This window comes from Haplochromis burtoni, unplaced genomic scaffold (assembly GCF_018398535.1).
Source record: "Haplochromis burtoni strain Fernald_Lab_line unplaced genomic scaffold, NCSU_Asbu1 Contig_57, whole genome shotgun sequence".
NCBI classification, from domain to species: Eukaryota; Metazoa; Chordata; class Actinopteri; order Cichliformes; family Cichlidae; genus Haplochromis; species Haplochromis burtoni.
The window spans coordinates 721033-741658 of NW_024582418.1; the positions used below are offsets into that span (position 1 = coordinate 721033).

A 20626-nucleotide genomic window follows, 5' to 3' on the forward strand; every position below is an offset into this window, starting at 1 on the left:
TCATATAAGCCTTATATGATTCACTATATGAAGTAGGCCACATCTTATGCAAGTCTTTTATAGGTTTTTTCTATTTCTTTTCCATATGGGGTGTTTCAAGGTGTGAATATTTGCTAGATGATTGTAACATGAAGATCTAAAGGTTTCTAGGTATTTGCTAGTGGAAAACCCAGTGCCCTCATAAACTGATGAATTGATAGCACCACAGGAAAACCTGAATAGTAGCTTGTGATGTCAAACATAGCCACATTATGTAGTATGAGACCATACTAGATTTCTACAAATGTCTGGCATTTGCTTGTCTGAAGCTTGTCTTGTATTAGAGGCCTTGAGGTAAAATTCATTTCTTCCATTTGCCAGACAAAATAGGGTTTACTGCTATAGTTTTTGGGAGAATCAGGCTTATTTTAATTATTCTTAATTTAACACAGCTCAAGGTAGATTTTGGGAAGTCTGATTCACATGGATGTTATTCAGAAAAAAAAACAGGAAAACATGGGAACCACCTCTATTCTTTATTACTCATCCTGAGCTGCTTTTATTTGAGAGTAAAGACGCGGAAAGAAGGAAACACTGGGATGAGCCATGACACATTAGCCATGAGTCAGATTCACCTCTGTTCACAGTGGACTTAGTCTTCTAATATACCTAGCCTCCAGACAGTCCAACGCTGGTGTCCCACATTATAAGACCTTGAGCGGATCTTGTTTCCGTGGGGGCGCTCTTGGATTTTGTGGAGCTGCAGTCCATTGGGGCTTCTGGAGCAACCAATGGTTTGTTTTAATTATTTAATTAAGTTCTCAGCAGGAATTTGATGCCAGAGGGGTTTGACTTCAGTCTCCCATTAGGAATGGTGGGTGTGTGTTGCCATTTTATACTAGGCAACATTTTTACTTTTGAAGTGAAATATGAGATGCTTTGTAAATGGATGTGCCATGTTCATAGTTAAAATTGGCTAGAGAGGTGTGAGATGTGTTGAGCTTGCAGCAGCATTTATGGGATGCTCCTGCATGTTTCCTTGTAGCTTTGCTTTATACACAGAGCCCCTTGACCTTTGATGCCATCTTCACCATGTTCACATATGCTTTCAGCAACACAGCTCAGGTTTACATTCCTCACCTTGTCCCTAACGTTCAAGTCCCCTTCCTGACCTGCTCCACATATTTCATGCCTGGCTGTTTGTAGCTGATGAGTGCGAGCATTGTTGTGGCAACACTTCCTCGGGTCAAGTGCTTGGCATCCGGCCCAAAGTGGATTATTGTAATCGGCCTTGTTAGCAACTACTCATTTTTTCCGCCATCGTCACAGCTATGGAAGATCCTCTTAAAAGTAGCTCGACGTGGCTTAATATTAGCCACTACAGTGTCTATGTAGACTCACTGTTTGAGTAACACCACATGGGAAATTGGTCTGCTTTGTGTAGAAGTTTATAAGGTCTCTGGTATAAGCTAATGGTTACTCCAGAAAGCCCAAACACCACAGAAAATGGATGTCTTCTAATATGTTTCCATAAAAAGGGAGGAAATTTAACTCTACCTCACATACAAAATGACAGATGGGCTGAAGCTAATTATTTTTTTATTTGCCATACTAGAGAGCATATGTGCACCATCCTGAGCTAGTCGTGTATGTCTGCTGCTTATTCACATTTACTTTAATGGTTTTTGGCTGAGTCTCCCTTCTTGTGTAAATCACAATTCTGCTCAGCTTTCATGATTAAGACAAACAAAACCAAATGAGATCCAGTGAAGTCATATATTTTGCAGCAGTCAGTTACAATAAACTGATATATGAATATGAATATTCAGTTTTTGGTACCGGGAGCTTTTTTGGTTGTTGTTCGTCTTCTAACTGGTATTTATGGACGACACCTGGGTGGGCTTTTGTTGCATGCATGTAAACAGTGCATATGTAAATTAAAAGAGGGATACAGTGGCCAAAATACAGTCTCAAAACCATCTGCTGTCAGTAGATGATAAATGGCCTTTTTACAAAATTAATGAGCATTTGTATTTGGGCTATAACGAACAGGAAGTCGTGGCCTACTTATTAATTATCCAGATATACACTGGCAATATTGAAAAGCAGGAAACACTGGTCTGATACATTAGGTGATAGCTGATGGGATTCTATTGATTGGGTAGTGATTAAATTATCCTCATGATGAGATGACGAGTAGACTTGCAAGCTTGGGGAGGAATTCACAATTACCCTGCAGTAAAACCTAGATCCTGGATTTTTTTTCTCTTTTGTTTTGAATTTCTTTAAATTTGTCTCTCTTTCAACGTTGGACTGCAAAGTCGAGGTTCACTGATAAATTTCCCAACCAGACAGGATCAATTCAACATTTCAGTTTAAACCAGATGAACTAAAATGAGTCAAAAGACTTAAAATAATTTAGCTTGTGGGAATAACATCATATTATTTGATCTGGGCACACAACCACACGCAAACTTTTCGGTCTAGGTGTAAAATATGAGCTTTTAGACACCAGTTGACTGGACCACAACAAAAGACGATCATTTTTGGGTAACTGCCCTGTCTTTTGAGAAGCAGAACTAATATACAGAAAGAACATGTATAATTTGGACAAATTACAACTTATTGAGTTAAATTCAAAGGAAAGAGACCACCAAAACTAAAAACGAAACAGAGGAGCTGTCCATGGATTTGCCCAATATATCTGTACAAAGAGTTTTGTAGTGTGTGCAGTATAGAAGTTATAGTGTGTTGAGTTTCTGTTAAAGTGTGTTTTAGCTTCATTATTAGAAGTTAAACCTGGAGGTTAACTGAACTTGCCACCCTTTGTCTCCAGTTTCCTCTGAGCTGGACAGACTCGCTGTCTGCCTTACTGTGCCCACTGTTTTTTATCTTCTCCCTGTCGAGCAGCGTCATGGGGCTCATGTGATCCTAGCCTGACACTATGTGTTCATCCATCATGGTGTAAATACTGGACCACACACAGACGCACACTGGAGAGCACCTCCAGGGACCCCTGAACACGATAAGTGTGTGCCTGTCTGTGAGAGAGCAGGGAATTGGGACTTCCTGTGTGCATCGACACACTGGCTCGGTGTAAATCACTTTCAAGCAGGCCGAGCTGCAGGCATGTCTAATCCCAACAGAAATGATCCTATGGTCCTGTGAGGTCCTGTATTTCTTTAGCCTCAGAATAACATTGAAATTAAAATACATTTAAACCACTCCCAGCCATACAAACAGTAATTTTATTTCAGTTTTATTGCTGAAACTACCACTCAGCAGCACGTGTTAGGAATTCCCACTTTGACTGCTATTGATAATGCCGTCTTATCTCTGTGTGTACACCCAGCTGAGCTGTAGGTGATGTAATTCACACTACACTAATTTTCTGTAGCATTGCATCAGCCGTGAATTTCCCAGACACAAGGTCGTCTTGGATTATAGTTTCTCTGGATGGAAATAACTCTCATGTACTCTTTGGGGGTTTATTTTATGACCAGAAAAAAATCTGTTTGATTAGAAATAAGTTTAATAGATAGAGAAATGGACTGATAATGAGCTAATTGTGAACATAAAAAATCTTTACATTAACTGTAAGAATTTAAATTTTACATTGTAGGAGGTGTTGTAGCCCTATTTCTTAAATCCAAGTCACACCACTGAAGGAGAGTGTGAGCAGCACGGAAAATTAACGCTCGGCATTTGCCAAGCGCAGGCAGATTTTGAGATTTTGTCTCGAAGCATCATCCAGTCAGTTTGGACAATAACCAGCGGTCCTCTGGAACATCTCTCCACTCTGTAAAAAATTTACTGCTTTTGAGCAAGACTCATCGTTACTCATAACATTTCAAAGCCTTCAATGTTCTGTTTTACATGTGGTCAGTCGTGCATGTTCTGAGAAAGCAGCGAGTAGAGATGTGCCAGTTAATGTACATGTTTGTATTGAACCATTAAGCTTATCTCACCTTTAGATAACAGTTAATAATTTTTAATAACACTCACCAGACAGGTTATTAGGTCCACCTGTCTAGTAGCAGGTTGGACTCTTTTGTCTTCACAGCTGCCTTAATTCTTCATGGCATTGATTTAGTAAGGTGCCAGAAAGGTGGACTATTTTGAATTTGATTTTGGCTTCGTGAAATGGTGTGGCACCCTGCTGGAAGCAGCCATGAGAAGATGGGTTTGGCATTTAAATGATGCTTAGTTGGTATTTAGGAGCCCAAAGTGTACTACGCCACCACCTGCAGCCTGAATTGTTGATGTTGGGTGGCTGTAGGTCATGAGGTAGAGCAAGTCTACTGATTGGAAGGTTAGAGGTTCAATCCCTGGTTCCTCCAGTCTGCATGCCAAGTATTTTTGGGCAAGATACTAACCCCAAGTTGCTCTCCAATACATACATCGGAGTATTAATGTCTATGAATGTTAGTTAGGAAGCAGTAAAAAGCTTAGAAGAAAGTGCTTGTGTGAATGGGTGTGATTGGGTGAATGTGGCATGTTGTATAGAGCGCTTTGAGTACTCCGAGAGAGTAGAAAAGCGCTATGTAAGAATCAGTCCATTTACCATTTGATACAAAACAGGATGGATCCATGCTTTCATGTTGTTTGTGCCAAATTCTGACCCAACCATAGAAACTGAAATGTGTGAACTGTAGCCTCAGTTTCCTGTTCTTAGCTGACCGGAGTGGTTTTGCTTCAACATTTAATGTGTGTTTTGTGTTCAGAGATGCTCTTCTTCATGCCCTGGTTGTAACAAGTGGTTATTTGAGTTTCTGCCAGCTTGAAGCAGTTTGGGCATTCTCCTCTGGCCTCTGGCATCAGCGAGGCATTTTCACCCAGAGAACTGCTGCTCACTGGATATTTTCTCTTTTTTTGGACATTTTCTATAAATGTCCAAAAACCCTAGAGATGGTTGTGTGGGAAAATCCCAGTAGATCAGCAGCTTCTAAAATACTCGGATGCCATCTGGCATTAACGACCAATCATCTTTCCTCATTATTGTGATGCCCGGTTTCAACTCCAACGGGACAATGACTTTTGAAAATGACTATGTGTCTAAATGCACTGAATTGCTGCCATGTGATTGGCTGAATAGATTTTTTTTTTTATCAGCAGGTATACCTAAGGAAGTGTCTGGTGAGTGTGTGTCTATTCCTGATACAGTATTAACTGAGGGGCCCAGTTTAATTAAATTGGGATCATTTTGAAATGTGAATTGTGCAGAGCTACTCTAGTCCAAAAAGCATGGCGCTGGACTGAGGACTCTTAAGTGTAGACATAAGTGGAAGGCCACTCATGAGAACAAACAGTGTACACCTTTCACAGAGTCCATTTCCGTGCCATGTCCCAGGTGACTTCCTTAGAGTTCTCCTCCTCTTTCCTTTCTTTTCATGTCCTGTAATGTTAACACCAGCTGTTCATGTCCATCGATCTAACCATGCTGACAAAGGAAAACACAGACAGAAAGAAAAGAGAGAGAATCTATCATCACGTTTGCTCACCCTCCTGCTTCCCAGATCACTTTCTGAATCATCGAGCATCTAATCTTCCCAGTGTGCAAACTAATCTTCCTCAACTGACCCACCCGTGCAGCTATGCACACTGAAGAGTAGACCCCGAAATCAAGCCTGCGCCCACACAAATGCATTTCACTTCACACAAACGCTCACAGTGGATTAGAAAATTCCCACACACAACCTCCCACACCCAAACGGAACTCTCCAAAATACTTAACCATAATTTGTAGGGTTAACACATGATTTGACTTGTTATTGGGTCTTGTTAGGATGAAACTGGGTTTTTAAGACCAACAGCACTTACGAGGATGAGGTTTATGGTCAAGACTCTGCAGTCCTCCTTTTTTTTTCTACGGTCGTAAAAGCTCCAGCATGATGTGCTGGATAATGCTCTGTTTTAGTCACCATTTGGAAAAACAATGAAAGACATTCCAAGAACCTGCAGGAAGCCTTTCATCTCAAGCTCTTTCCTTCTTTGAAAGCCATAAAGAGACGACTGATGTCAAGACCCGTGAGGCTTTTTTATTGTTATGTTTACACCGCCATCTGCATCAAACTTGTTCTTTCACATTTGGTTGTAATTTGTTTGTGGGCGTCAGCGTCTGGATTATTAGCACTTTGACCTGATGCTGCAAAGATTAATCGTGTGATGGGTTAGTTGCAGAAAAGGCCTTCTCACTGCTCTTTGGATGTGAAAAGGCTGAGCTAATAATTTATTTAAACAAACATCTTGTCGGCTCTCATTAAAGGTAAAGAGGCAGAAATTATTCTCATCAGCTCACTGAAAGTTAGACTCATTCTGGTCTCCCTGATCAGCTGCAATCCTTGTGTTTTTATTCTTTTTTTTAAAACCTTTTTTAATTAGAAATCATAATCTGGCAGACAGCTAACATTTTGAGTCGGCTGAGAAATTGGCTCTTCCATCAACCAGCTGGTGTTTGAGGTTTGTGATTTGAGCCATCTGACTCCTCCCCCACATCGAGATTCTTCTAGGAAAATAAAAATCACAGTTGTAAGCTTGACGCTGTTCTCTTTTTTTCTTATGCTTTGTTTAATAGGTGTTTTTACCTAATTGTAAATGTTTAACCCGACCCTTGAAGTCTACAGTGGCTGCTTTGTAGTACACAAGAAGGTTCTACACTAAACCCCTTTAAGTTGCTTTCTTAAGACAAAATATTGCTGCCATTGTGTCAGCAAAGGTTTCCCATTTTACAACTTTTGTATCAATTTTTGTTATTCTGTCATATTTTAGGACAACTTAAAATGACTGAGTTAAAATACTTCACAAACTTGTCCTTAAAGTGATATTTTTGAAGAAATATGTTATTTCTCTTAATAAGATTAACTCAATGATTATGTCATCATATAGAAAATAACTGACAGATCAGTGAGAGGAGATGGTAGAACCTGAACTTCCACTTGCAGGTTACAAGTAAACTTCTCAAAACGCCATGCTTCATCTTGCCTAAGTTGCCCGCCTTATTCCCTTATAGGGTGCTGGAACACCCTCAAACTGTATAAATCCCTTTTGCGGGAAGCATTTAAGGCCAAATATTCCTCTCGGTTTAGAAATATGAATTTCAGGCCCCGTGATGGCTGGTGCAGGCCGTCACCGTAGTTACATATAAGATTTACATTTGCACTTCACTCGAGTGAATAATGTTATGACAGAAATGTGCTTCTGCACTTTGGATAGTAGCAGGAATTACATTTCAAATTTGCAGCTATGAGCGAGGGGCTTTGACCACAGCAGCAATAACCTCCTCTCTGTGAAGGTCATTCCTCAAGGCCACGAGCTTCTGCACTCAGATTTGTTTTCGCTGCTCTGCTGAGCTCAAGAAGCTTACCCTGGTTTCCATACAGAACGCAGGTTAGGCAGATTGGGAGTGTGACGGGGACAAAGAGTTTTGTTTTTCACATTCTTGGTGGTGTGAGATGATTAGCCACTGGATGAGGATACAAAGATTTTAATTCACAATGAATATTTATAAACTTCCTTTGTGCTCTATCTTGATGGTATCCTTAAATCTGTACTAAAGAAGGTTACTTGTGCAGGGAAAAGAAATCATTTCTATATGAGAATTTAGAGGCATCTAAAAAACAGTAAAAAAAAAAACTGCTCATGCATTCGACCATTTTTTGGTTGATGGGAACCCTCTTTGGTTTTGCTGCACTGTAACCATCTTTGATGTTCAGGCTGGTACCTAGAAATACGGCACAGTGGGTGGGAGCAGGTGTCTTACTGACATTACCATAAACCAACACTTGTACCAATAAAGTATTTTTGTAAATTCAGTTGGAAAGTAGGACAACACCCACCGTATCTCTGAAGTAGCTCAGAATATCGTGATGTTTTTCATTTGCTGTGGGTTTCTGATATTTCACTTGTAAGCATCACGGTTTCAAGAGCTTTCACCTGTGACATAAAAAGGTTTCAGCACAGATTGCAATCAGAGCTAAAACGTTTGTCACAGCACGGCCGTCCTTCAGCACCATCGAGCATCTCTCTTGCTGCTCTACATTGCCGTGTTCTCTGTTTACAACAGTTTTTTCACTTTTCTATTGCAGTAAGTAGACTAAATAAGTCTGCTCAGTAGGGCTGTTCGATATAACGATATATATCGGATGACGATATAAAAACGTCTATCCTTCATTTTACGCTATTGTTTGTTTCGTGGTGTCGCAAAATAAACTGTTTACGGCAATATTTTTTTCGTCGTTTTGATGGTCACTGTAGTGTCTATATTAATTTCTTAAAGTTCTCTCTTTCTCTTATATGTAATATAACCACACTACGGACGGACAAGCGCCTGTTTTTATGCGTTGTTGTTAGCAACAACGACACCATCGCGTGTCCGCTTGTTTATGTTCCACATAAACCTTTCACAATAAAGCTCAAGATCCTGTTGAGACTTTTCAAAATAAACTGAATCACGTGAAAGAGCAGATTATTTACGGATGAGAATTAAAAAAGAGCCGCCAGGTGCTAAAAAATAAACCTTAGACTCAAACTTTAGAACAGGCTGTAATAAATACTCACAAAGAAAACGGCGGCCGTTACAACTTATGTCTAAAAATGTGTAGTTTCATGCATCGGTTAAAACACTCGACTCCAGCTACACGACGCGCAGCTGGAAACACTTCCCGCAAGTCGAGCTGCCCGAGATTCACAGAATTTACAGAAAATGTTACATTTTTGTGATTTATATCGTTATCGGGATGATAGAATTCTTATATCGGGATATGAGATTTTGGTCATATCCCACAGCCCTACTGCTCAGAGTTAAGGGGCAATCATAAATAACTGATTGATCAATCCTTTTAAGCACTAAAATGAAGACTTTTGGATATTTTGCTTGAGCAGCGACGTTTGCATTTAAGAAGACGTCTCACCTCTCCCTACTCCGTCTTATTTGTTTCCAGCTGCTTGTGTGCAGATTCAGCAGTTTCTCTAACCATACTCCACCGACTGACAGTACAGTAGTGCACATCATGTTATGTGTCTATTTTTCTGACTGCAGATGTGACTCTGGGTTCTTTGAATGCAGAGTTGACTTTGGCACTGTTGTCTTGAACTTAGCACCTTTCTGTAAAGTGAGCTCTGGGCTCGAGATGCAGGAAAATTCAGTTCACACTAGCGCGGTGCATTAGAATTTCTGATTTTATGCACACATGATTGAAAGAAGTTAAAGCCCCCCTCATGTCGCTGCTTCTCGGCCCGATGGCGGAGGGAGAGATTCTGTTTTTTAAAAAGCTGCGAGCTTTTGAAGCGCACGTGATTCTGCTGCTCAGCACGAAACAACTGGGGAGCTCAAAGCTCCTTGCTTGCACGCCACTCATAGGAAACATGAAAGGTGTGAGATGCCTAAAAGCCTCAGCGTTTGAGGATGTGGTGAGAGCCAGTAATACTGGGATGATTAGGCATATGATGACCTTCGTCACAAAGAGCTTTGATTAAGATCACAGGAGCCACAAGTGATGAGATGAGCTTATTTCTTTCCTCACGTAGAATTCTCGTTTTTACACAGAAGCCCAAACTAACAAAACAACAGTTACCTATTTTCAGCCTGCATTGGATTATATTTACTGTTAAGCAAGCAGGCAGAATACCCGGGCAGTTTGTGTGTTTTCAAGAACAGTAATATGAGGTGGATTTTATTTCAGAGACTCAGTTATTAAAAAATTTAGCATCGCCATACACTGTGTTGGATTATAGTAGCATCAAATGCAGCTTTCATCTTTGCTATTAAGATGAAGGGGAAGTAAAAAAAAAATTGAATTTGCTAAAACTGGAATTTAAAGATCTCCTCTCTAATTCTGTACAATTTCACACTAAAAAACCGACAAAGTCCAGGTTATCTTTTCACAAAGCAACAGGTATTTCATATTAAATACCTCATCTAATCCAAAAGGGCTAAAACATGCCATCCCCTTTGACTCTGTACCAGACATCTGTGATTATTTATTGATCGGATGACCCACTTTGCCAGGAGGATTTCATTACCGCTTTCCAGTAATGAAGATGCTGCACTGTAGGAGGTCCTGGTTTTCTTTCCTTCCTAATCAATCTTAGGTGTCCAAAGTCCTTCTTCAGTCTTTCTGTGTCCTCTTGAGCATCTTTTCTTGACAAATCTTGCTAATGTATAGTCAGGACCTCCACCTAAAACATACGCTCAAACAATAACATGCCTTCATTTGGGTTTTTAGATTTGATAATAGAATAACACTGCACTTTTAGCTTCTATATTGAAGTCTGTCTCTGTTGGGATTTCATTAGGGCTGCATGTAGGAATTGTGGCACCAAAGTAGGAATTTAAATCACTTAAAAATGTCACTAATATGTAGATAAGTGTCCGTTTTGGGAGGTGTTTTCACATGAGCCAAGCTGAAGGCCTTAGGCCAGCAGCTCATGCATATCAGGACCTGCCTTCTCACTCAGTCATGCACTAGACTTTGCGGAGTAGTTAAGGGATTTCCTGCATACAGAGCCAAAGAAAAGTCATTGGAACTGTAATAAGATTATTTTCTTAAACCATTCCATTAAACTGGGGTCCATTTACTCTATCTAATAGACAGTTTTATTTACCAAGTGGTCAGCAATAGCAGTTCCTGAAGCAGGAACGACCCTGTTAGTTCTATTTTCTGACCCATTTCAGGTTCCTGACCTGCCAGCCGAGAAACACGCTGCCTCTGTAGTTATGTTGTTTGTTTCAACAAAGCTGTGCTTTGTGATCCTGAAAGTGTGTCAGCCTTTAACTTACCATAACACAACCCTTTTTAAGAACTGCACACATTTTAACTCAACATGAAAGCATTGTGCTGGATTCAAATCCTGCAGAGATCTCTGTTAAGTGTGTGGCGTGGGGGGCTGATGCAAGCTCGGTTTCACTGGGCACGGCTCTGTGTTGCTCAATGGCATACACTAAATAGCACAGTTTGACATGTTGCACTGTTGCTAAGTTGGCGATGCATTAAAAAGAAGAAGTACAGCTGCTATCCTGCATGCAAATATGAAAAATTTGGTGTGTGTTCATCATGTGTTGAGCTCTTTTGGTGAGAATAGCAGGTGCCTTCATGAAGTAAACTTTTCAGAAGGCTTTTGATTTTGAGGGTTCTGTTCTCGCTGTCAGCAGCTCGCTGTTACAAGCAGTGACCCCGGCCAGCAAAGTCAGCCTTTCTGAGATCTGGCCCTATTGTTGTAGGACTGTGTCTCGGTCGCTAAGCAGCACTTGGCATGCAGCCACACGGAGCTCTATGTCATGAAGCTGCAGAGGCCGAGAGCTTAGTCAGACACACATTAAAAAAATTATATACACGCCCATGCAGTGTATGCAACGTATGTGTACAGGGGACGTCCTTTTTAAACAGTTTGCTCCCCCTCAGCTCCTCCAGTTTATGGATATTATTAGTCCGAAATACAAAATGCATTTATTTTCCTCAGAAAGATGATTCTTTAAGCAAATGATGTGGGCAGATTAACAAATTGTTTAAACCAAATTAAAGCAGAGAAGAGCTGCCAGACTCTTTGTCGTTGCCCAGTTTTTTCTTGAGTGAAAGCACCCATTTGTTTTTAAAGACATGTAAAGTGAGTATGTGAAGATGCCAGCAGTGACAAAATATTAGATTTGCAGAGTTTTTGTCTGTAGAGCAAATGATTAATCTATTAGCCAGAAAATAACTTTCAGATTAAATGATTGTGTTTGTTCGTTATGGTCCACTTTGCTGTCCATTTAGTGTAGCTTTGTTTGAACATGGCTGAGTCCATAAATGTGCATCCAGCACCGCAAATCCCACCTCACTTTTCACCATTACCTCGGTCGTGTTTTAAGAAAAAACCAGAATGCGCAGTTTTTGTTCCTGAAGAGGCAGCTACTGGTTTTTCTGAGCTGAGACAGAAAGATCAACACCCTGGAGCCGCTTCCAGTAATGAAACCCACAGCATCCTGACCTGTTTTTGCTTTGTTTTCAACGTCTAGATCCATTGGAAAAAAATCAATTCCCAGTGAGTCAGCCAACAGTTTGCTCAGCACTGCTGATTGTGCGTGTGTGTATGTGTGTGTGTGTGTTTTTTTGTACAGTAAGACGTGTGTTTTCATGTGTGCTGATAATTCAGAGTCGAGGTTTAGGGTTAGTGGGTTTAACCTCTTCTGTAAGAGGAGCATGTGGGCTGCATCTAGTTTCACAGTAGTGTCTAGTGTCGGGATAAGCTGAGAGGATTCACTGCTCTTCTCAGCACCTGCTGAACTCTGCTCTTCAAGTGTCAGCAATGCCACTAACAGTTCTGGCTAATCTAAGTAAGTCATAATCTTTCTGATGGGGTGAAATGGCGCGCCTGATCATCTGATATTGTCTACTCTGAACCAGATACAGCACGTTGGAATTTTTGTGACTCTTCCACAGAGATCTGTGAGCACACAGTCGTCACCAGTTGTCTTTTTTTATTACCAAGTTCTCAGTCAAATACAATAATCAGCTAATCTGACACTGTGACCATTGTATCAGATAAAAATAATGTGTAGTCCCAGCTTGGTACCAGATGTACTAACACTGAATATCGCTGCGTTGTCTGTGTCTAGTAACAATAGTTTTCAAATCCCAAAAAGTTGATTCTGTTCATCTGGACGTAGCATTTTCAGTGGGAGAAACGTTTCGTCACTCATCCAAGTGACTTCTTCAGTCTCAGCTGACTGCAGGTTTTCCCAATCTTATAAACAGTACATTTACATAATGACTGAAACCAGCCCACTGAAGGAACAATGGGCTGTGAGAGCGGTTCCTTGCTCATTAATATGCAAATGCTTATGACCATTGATCAACAACCACTGATCAAAGCTCATTGATCAAAGACCGCTGATCAATGGCCATGAGTACGATTCAAAGAGAGTTGAGGAATGGCTGCAATCACAGCATTGCAAGATGGCAAAAGATGTACCCTTAGGCCCCCTCCTCGATTCAGAGATGGTCTTTCCCTTTTCACCTAAATGGCCTCCTTGACTCCCCGCTCAAACCAGCGTTCCTCCCTGTCCAGGATGTGTACATCCTCATCATTAAAAGAGTGTCCACTAGCCTGTAGGTGTAAATAGACTGCAGAGTCCTGGCCTGACGAGGTAGCTCTTCTGTGTTGTGCCATCCGCTTCGCCAGAGGTTGTTTGGTTTCCCCGATGTATAAATCCTAGCAATCCTCCTGGCACTTAACAGCGTACACTATATTACTCTGTTTGTGTCGGGGGACCCGATCCTTGGGGTGGACCAAATTTTTGTTTTTTAGTTTTCAAAAAGACAAGACATGAGTTAAACTCAAGCTCTTTTTATTGGCCACAAAGAAGTGATGTCTGTGGTTGCAAAAAGGGGCTCTCATCTTATAGGATTCTATGGCAAAGCAGTCCTGGGCCATGACATCACTCATTTCCAGTCATATTGAAGTTTCAGAAAGGAGGATTTCCCAGTTGCCTGTCAGTCACAAGTTGTTAACCACCACCATTAACCAACATAGTCCCCCTCATTCTTGTCACATCTGGTTTCACAACGCCAAGATGGTGGCAAAAAAACAGATTTTGAGGTTTTGTGGGGAACATCATGGTATCTGCATCCATCTTTTGCTGTCTACTGTCATTCCCCATAGACACTCATTTTAAAATACCCAACTTTAGAGCTTTAGAAAGCTCACAGGTTGAGCTCATCCACTTGGATACTAGAGTTTATCTATCTGATGAATAGGTGTCATGACAAAGGTAGGTGTCAGGCATCTAAATATGGTCACCTCTGGCTCCAAAAAATAATAAAGAACGTGGTCCAAAACCAGTGAGTAATATCACTGTGGCTACATGGATCTTTTTGTAAAGCAGTTTATGACTGCATGAGCATTTAGCATGTAAAGCGTCTAGCTCCTAAAAATCTTAGTTGTGATGCCCTCATCTGAGTACTTAAAAAACCAACTCCTCCCTCATGTTATTTTTTCTCATGTTATGACGAGAGATCAGATTACTGTCAGCAAGACCAAGAAGTAGGTTTCTGGGTCATTAAAAGCTGCCCAAAGCTGAACCTGGGAAAGCCTTTCTTCACCAGTGAACTAAATTATGTAAATGTGTTCTCACCTCTAGAAACTGCCACTCAAGTGTAAACCACAATGCAGTGTTTCCCCATGCTCTCTGCTGTAATATTTACTCGTCTCCAGGTAACGTTTTGAGCTACTGCGAGCTTAATTTGCACATGACATGTCGAAGCAGTAGAAAAAATGAGAGTTGGGTGCACCACTGATACCCACAGCTTGTCACAACTGATCGGCCTGAAAGCGGCGCTTGTGGTGGTATAAACACTCTGACTTCCTGTTTCTGTGTGGGAACTGTTTATGTGTATGCATCTACCATTTAGCGCAAAGAGGCATCTTCCTCCTAGTAACCCACTGAGCATATGAGCTGTAGGCGTAATCAGCAGACTTCTAAAAGTGAGGGCAACAAATCATATCAGACTTTGTTTTGCACAGCATGGTACTGTGCGTTCTATTTCATGTGTGCACTGTTCTTAACAGCAGAACATCTTTTTTTTTATATATATTTTGGGAAGTAGCTTTTTCATTTCTGGAATAGTTTGATGAGAGATGCCTTTCCATAAAAAGCTTTCCTCTGAACTTCCAGATTCTGTTCCAGAGGTAAGAAAACCTCATTCACAATACATTTGACACTTGTTACTGTGATAATTCGTTCTGTTAGGATGACAAGCGAGTTAAACACATCTGTGATAACAGCAGGGCAGAGAGAAATGTACAGTGTAAAAGTGCTTTAATGGCCAGCTTGCCTATAGAAGGCTACTGATGCTGGTGGTATGGGGACTTGGCGTAATTGGAGAGCGTGGCACGAGCAGAGGTTTTACGACCGTGTGGCGTGAGTGTGCAGTTTTGTTGCCTTTGAGATGATTGCTTAAGAGATTGAAACCAGGTCTGCAAACATTCATAGTCAGCTTCTGTCTTCAAAGCCACTTTGGTGTGGCAAAGTGGCTCTGCTGTCAGTTTGTGATTGCATGGCTCAAGGTGGCAATCTTACATGTGAGAATATGGTGATTGACTGTGACAACTCTGCGAAAATCACAAAGATTGCATTGCTACTTGCATTTAGATTCCAGTTGAAACCTCGTACATCTGAAACAGAAATTAAGAAATTTCTGCTCAAATAGTTAGGTAATTTCTGCAGGACAGCAGTTTAACTGCAGCATGGCTTAGGCGCTCACCTATGCCATGCTGCATAGGACACCTGTTATTAGTGGTTTTGGTGCTACAAATTCAGACTTTATTTAACAAACTAAGAATCACTAAGTAAGTAATTCTAACCACAAGTTGAGGGCTTGCAGTCAGGTCAGACACATCTGTAATAACAAAAACCTTCGATAGCAATTTAGTGGCCAGTTGATCTCAGATTAAAGAAAACCAACTCCTGGAACAAGCTTTATTTTCTGGACAGAGGCCAGTGGTACTGATGCCTCTGGTGTTTTAGTCTTATGCAAAGATGAATCTCTTCTAACTTTGGTCCTAAAACAAGTCTAGTCTATTAAAGGAAGTTTTTGTGAGTTTTTTAATTATCAACTACAAGCCACGTCCTTGGATTTGGGCTCGATTTGATTTTAAATGGTGTACTCTGATGCTCCACAAGCGCTCATATAACTGTTGCCTTTAGTTCAAACTAAATAGGGCATTGTGCCTTAAATATTTATTTGGAAGGCCTCTGCGTGAACCTAACGCTCAGTCTTTTGGGACTGTATTAGCCTCACTAAGAGTACTGAGAAACAACAAACCTACCCCCACTCTTCATCAAAACACTTTACTTCCTATACTTTATTCATGCGCTCTCTAAGCAAATAGGCACTCAGGGAATATTCTGCTTCACATGTGGAGGGTTGCCTGGATTTGAAGTGATGATATTCTTATTTGGAAAGATTTACATGCTGTTTGTTTGGTTTTTTTTTACCTTGTAATTGGAAGAGAGGGGGACTTACACAAGAAAGGTCGTGAGTTAAATTTAAAGTAACAGGAAGTCCATCCTCTCCATTTTTCTCATGCCTTCTTTTCTCACACACACTCTCTTTCTCTTCTCCTTTCTTTGATTTCCTGTGTATTTAGAAAGTTGTGTATAAATGCTGACTTCAGAAAATGACTCAAAGCGCTTAACGCAGACACCCAGATCAGTCAGCAGAAAGATTTCCCATCCAGACATGTGAAGGTGTAGACATTTGCCTTTAATTATTTAATCTGCGGAAGTTTAAGGTTGTCTATTGTGACCATAATCAGACCACACGGACTGATTATGGTCACAATATGGCCGTGATATTCGAAAGAATATCAAAAGAGCATCTTAATTGACTTCAGAGATTCCGCAGTTTAAAAAGAAGAAGAAAATATAACCATATGACACCTGTTCTGAGGTCATTACTTTGGCTTTGCGTTAAATTTAGAATTGATTTTAAAATTTTAGTGGATGTTAGTAAGACCCTGCAACATCTGGGACCTTAATATCGCTCAGACATGCTTGTAAACTGTGAACCAGCTCGACCCCTCGTGTAATCTGGAACAGACTGCCTGGATATTCTTCTGGTCGACACCAACACTGGTGAAGATTCAGGAAAAACTTACCAAATCATTTCCATCTATCTCCATCTGTCATCGGTTCTGGTCTCATTTATAATGATCAGTTTATTTCATTTCTGCTTCTTCTGTTGTTTTAATTACCATCTTTTATGGGGTTAATTTATAAGTCTTATTTACAAAGTTTTGTGGCTGCAGCCGCCTATAATTTTGATCCCCGTACACAAAGATTTGGTCTTAATGTCATTTCATTAATCTTCATTTAAAGTGGCATTAAATGACTTACATATGTGGAGCCCCTATAAAGGACAGCCTCATGATTGAGGGCTTGTTAAAATCTTAAACTCGTAGTTTATTCTATAAGTGAAGATGAAAGGATGCCCAACTTTGTAAAGTCTTTAAGGTCATTTTACTTCTCAGCCTGAGGTGAAAATAGTAAAGTAAACTGCAGAAAAAAGAAAAGTGTGTATCTAAATGATCTGATACCAGGACTGTCTGTGAGTAAACACACTAATCTTTGTGTCTTTGTCACTTTTCAGTGTAGAACAAGTGGAGCTACAAGAGACGGACCCATGAAGCATGACAGGGTGGAGCTGAGGCTCAGCTGACCCTTCCCCTTCCTTCTTCTCCTTATTCTCCCCAGTGCTCCATTCGATCAGCACCAACCCCCTCCCTTCCCCTCGTTGCCCCTTCCTTCCTCCCGTGACCCCGTTGCATCTCACCCATCGTTCCTTGCCTCCAATTCCTCCAGACCTCAATCAACCGTGCCCAATGTACTCCCCGGAGCAGGAAAACATCTCCACCACCGCCTCCACCAAAGTGCCAGTGAAGTATGGAGAGCTCATTGTGCTAGGGTAAGCAGATGACAGATACTCAGCCTCACATCCAGAACACACATTTTTAAATTTGTATTATTTTTATGCAGTTATTTTTGTCTGTTAATCTTCTTACTATATTAGTAAGTGTTTGAGTCTGGGCCGCCGATTCCTCCCACAGGATCAGGAGTTGAGTAACCAAACTTGACACACAGGTACATCTTAGGCCCAGAAAGGTTCTTATCTATATCAGATATGATGACATTGTCACATTGCCTAGCAACCACCTAACAGCAGCCTAATGTGACCTTTTTTTTTTTTTTAGCATTTATGCAGCTATACCTTGTAAAAGCATTGTATCGTTTCTATTTCACTACAGCAACATATTAACTTATACCCACAAAAGTTCATGATTTATTAGGACACCATCAGTTTGCCTGGAAACCACATAGTAATGGGCTCAAATGACCTAATTTTTGCAATTATGCACCTGCAGCACATTATGAGAGCATGCTGTAGCTTTAATTCCATGACAGCAACATCTCAGTTATATCCACAAAAGCTGAAGTACACATGATGTATCATAACACCATCATGCTGCCTAGCAAGCACAAAGCGGTGGGTTAAAATGACCCATATTTTTTGCATTTATGCGTTTACAACACCTCATAAAAGCTTTATATCGTTTTATTTCATAGCCAATAGCACATACAGGCCAAATAATACTGCAGCATGGTGAAAAAACAGAAATGTTTTCATGGTGCTAGAATAATAATTGTAATAAAAAAGTAAGCTCAAATTCAAATCTGCCTAATTATTCGTTAAATTCCCTGGCACCTCAATACTCAAAATATCATGTTTATTTTTTAAGTCTTCCTCAATTTCAAAGGAAAAGTTTTGTGCACTTTTTTCTCATGTCTGTCACTTTTTTAGAGGTTGTCAAATTCATGAAAATTATTTATAATATTTCTATTTAATTTGTTGATGTGTTTAAAGAATCTGATTCATGGTTGGTTAATAATTAAATGTGTTGGTTGCTGCCTGTAAGTTCTAGGACTGTTAATCTGGCTTCATAAACCAAGACTCACCCTCAAAACACAGACAGATAATACCTTAATATCCTTCATGCTCATGCATGATGAATATAGTCACTGTTATGGATTTGGGGAATCCATGAAGCTCTGTTTTTTGACTGTGTTTTGCTACACAGTTATTATCTGGGATTCTAGATGCTGGACTAACAGTGGTTGGTTACAGAAATGTAATGTATCATTCAACACTGATTCAGACTTTTCTATAAATGTTGGCGCTCTAAGTTGATCCCTTTCTGAGCTAATAAGTTGGCTAATGCAGCCTCATTACCCTCATGTCACCTAAACCATCTTATAGATATAAAACCAGCAAAAAAAAACCCCCAAAAACTAAAGAACTTTTAAAAAGCACCAAAGAACCGGCAACATGTTGTAGCTTAATAATGTTTTTACTGTTCAGCTGATTTCTGCTGAAGAGAATTATAGAAACATAATAGGGGTTGCAAGAGAAATACAGTGAAATTTTAAAGGTACTTTGATTGGTCAGTTTATCTGTGGATATTTTCTGACACGCTTAGAATGATTCTTTTGAAAAGATGCCAAAAAGAAACAAAGCAGCATAAACAGTGGGGATATTTTTATCCACACAGGGTCATGCACTGAGAACACACAGATCTGGTGCTTTGGACTTATTGAACATGACAGTAACCACATTGCTTGATGCGTTACTAGATCAGTGGATGCTGAGATTTGTTTTGAGTCAAGTCCACATAGTCAGCTGTAGGAAAAACCCTTCACTCCACCCTGCATCTTCAGCATAGAAGACGCATAACTCTAACTGCACACACACTTTCTCCAGTAACAACCGACAGTGGAGGACTTCCTCTATCTGTATGTATCTCCTGTTTATTCCCCAAAGGGGCATTCCACTCTGGTCCCTGTCCCATCCCACTCCACAGAGGAATGCAGATGTCGGAAAGACTCCTTACATGCACGTTCACAGACGCACAAACATGCACATGCACGCACACACATTTATGAGCATAGAGCACACATTTTTCATGTCTTATACACACACACACACACACATAGTTGGATCCACAGCTGACTCACAGTTTGTTGTTCTGGGTTGTGCTAGAGCAGCATTGTCAGGGAGATGACCGTGGAAATTTTCCCTAGTGGAAAACCGCAGTGAGCAGTAAACTCAGTTCAATGCCTTTACAAGGGAGAACCCCAGTTTTCCGTTTTGATCTGCTTTTTCCGCTCCTAGTTTTTTGATTCTAGGTCAGGCCTCCCTTTTTTAAAGGTCAACACAGGCACTCACTGCTCCATGACATGAGCAAATACATACTGTGCAGCAACTGAGGCTGCTCTTTAAACCTTTGCAGGGTTCATTGAAACTGCATGTGTTTTGTGAGTGGTCACTGTGGGAGTTGAGCATCTAACCCTCACATTAGCACCACAGCAGGCGTTTTGACCTATCACAGTCAAGTAAAGACATCACCGGCACTCAAGCCACGCTGCGAGTTTTCTTGTCTTTCTTGTCTTTCAATCCTTTGTCGATTGAAAGTTACCATCCAAAAGTAAAGGGTGTTGCACGCTCAGCCTCTGGTGTCTTAACGCAAAAATATTCAGTGCAATCACTGGGCAACTTTTCTCCAAGGAGGTTGATATCCTATTTTTATTCTAGTGTGACTGAGCTATAAAGTAGCATTGCTCTAGTCTCATGTGTCAAAACTCAAAGACACATGAGACCTTTGTCAATTAAAACTGGCAAAGGCTCAAATCGTAGCCAGCTGCAGACTTAGTTTGATTTGTTGGTTTTTGTGTACTTAGTTACCCACACTGACTAAATGGTGTAACTTTGAGGCCTTTATGTGGACTAAATCATTGCTAAATGATATCCACGATATTTTTAGTTTTTTATTTATCAAACTGTGTTCATGCACAACATATTTCCAGCCATTCATGGGATCCCAACTGGCCCATAGCAAAACTGTGTTCAGCTGCTCTAGTTGCAGCCAAATTGTACTGTGACACCAACAACAAATGTCTCGCAATAAATTATCGGAAAGCAGCTGTTGAAGAAATCCTCAGAAAATGTAAAAATGTGACTGTATTGAGCTGATCATTTGATTTACCTTGAATCACTGCCAGCATCCTCCTGGGGCATGATGGGTGAACAGCTCAAGAAACCAGGGCTCTCTGTTTCAC

The 20626-nt window shown here is 40.5% G+C and overlaps 1 protein-coding gene across 3 annotated transcripts in view; it reads left to right on the forward strand.

The window, feature by feature from the left end:
• Window positions 1-20626, forward strand: part of peli1b (pellino E3 ubiquitin protein ligase 1b) — a 50217-nt gene that overhangs the window by 10145 nt on the left and 19446 nt on the right. For 2 of the 3 annotated variants that reach the window (XM_005922429.2, XM_005922430.2), the window contains exon 2: window positions 17106-17420. In XM_005922429.2, the coding sequence (XP_005922491.1) occupies window positions 17338-17420 (83 nt within the window). In that variant the 5' untranslated portion in view covers window positions 17106-17337. Of the gene's footprint in view, window positions 1-13175; window positions 14644-17105; window positions 17421-20626 lie in introns of those variants that run through there. The other variant, XM_005922431.3, reaches the window with a different exon arrangement.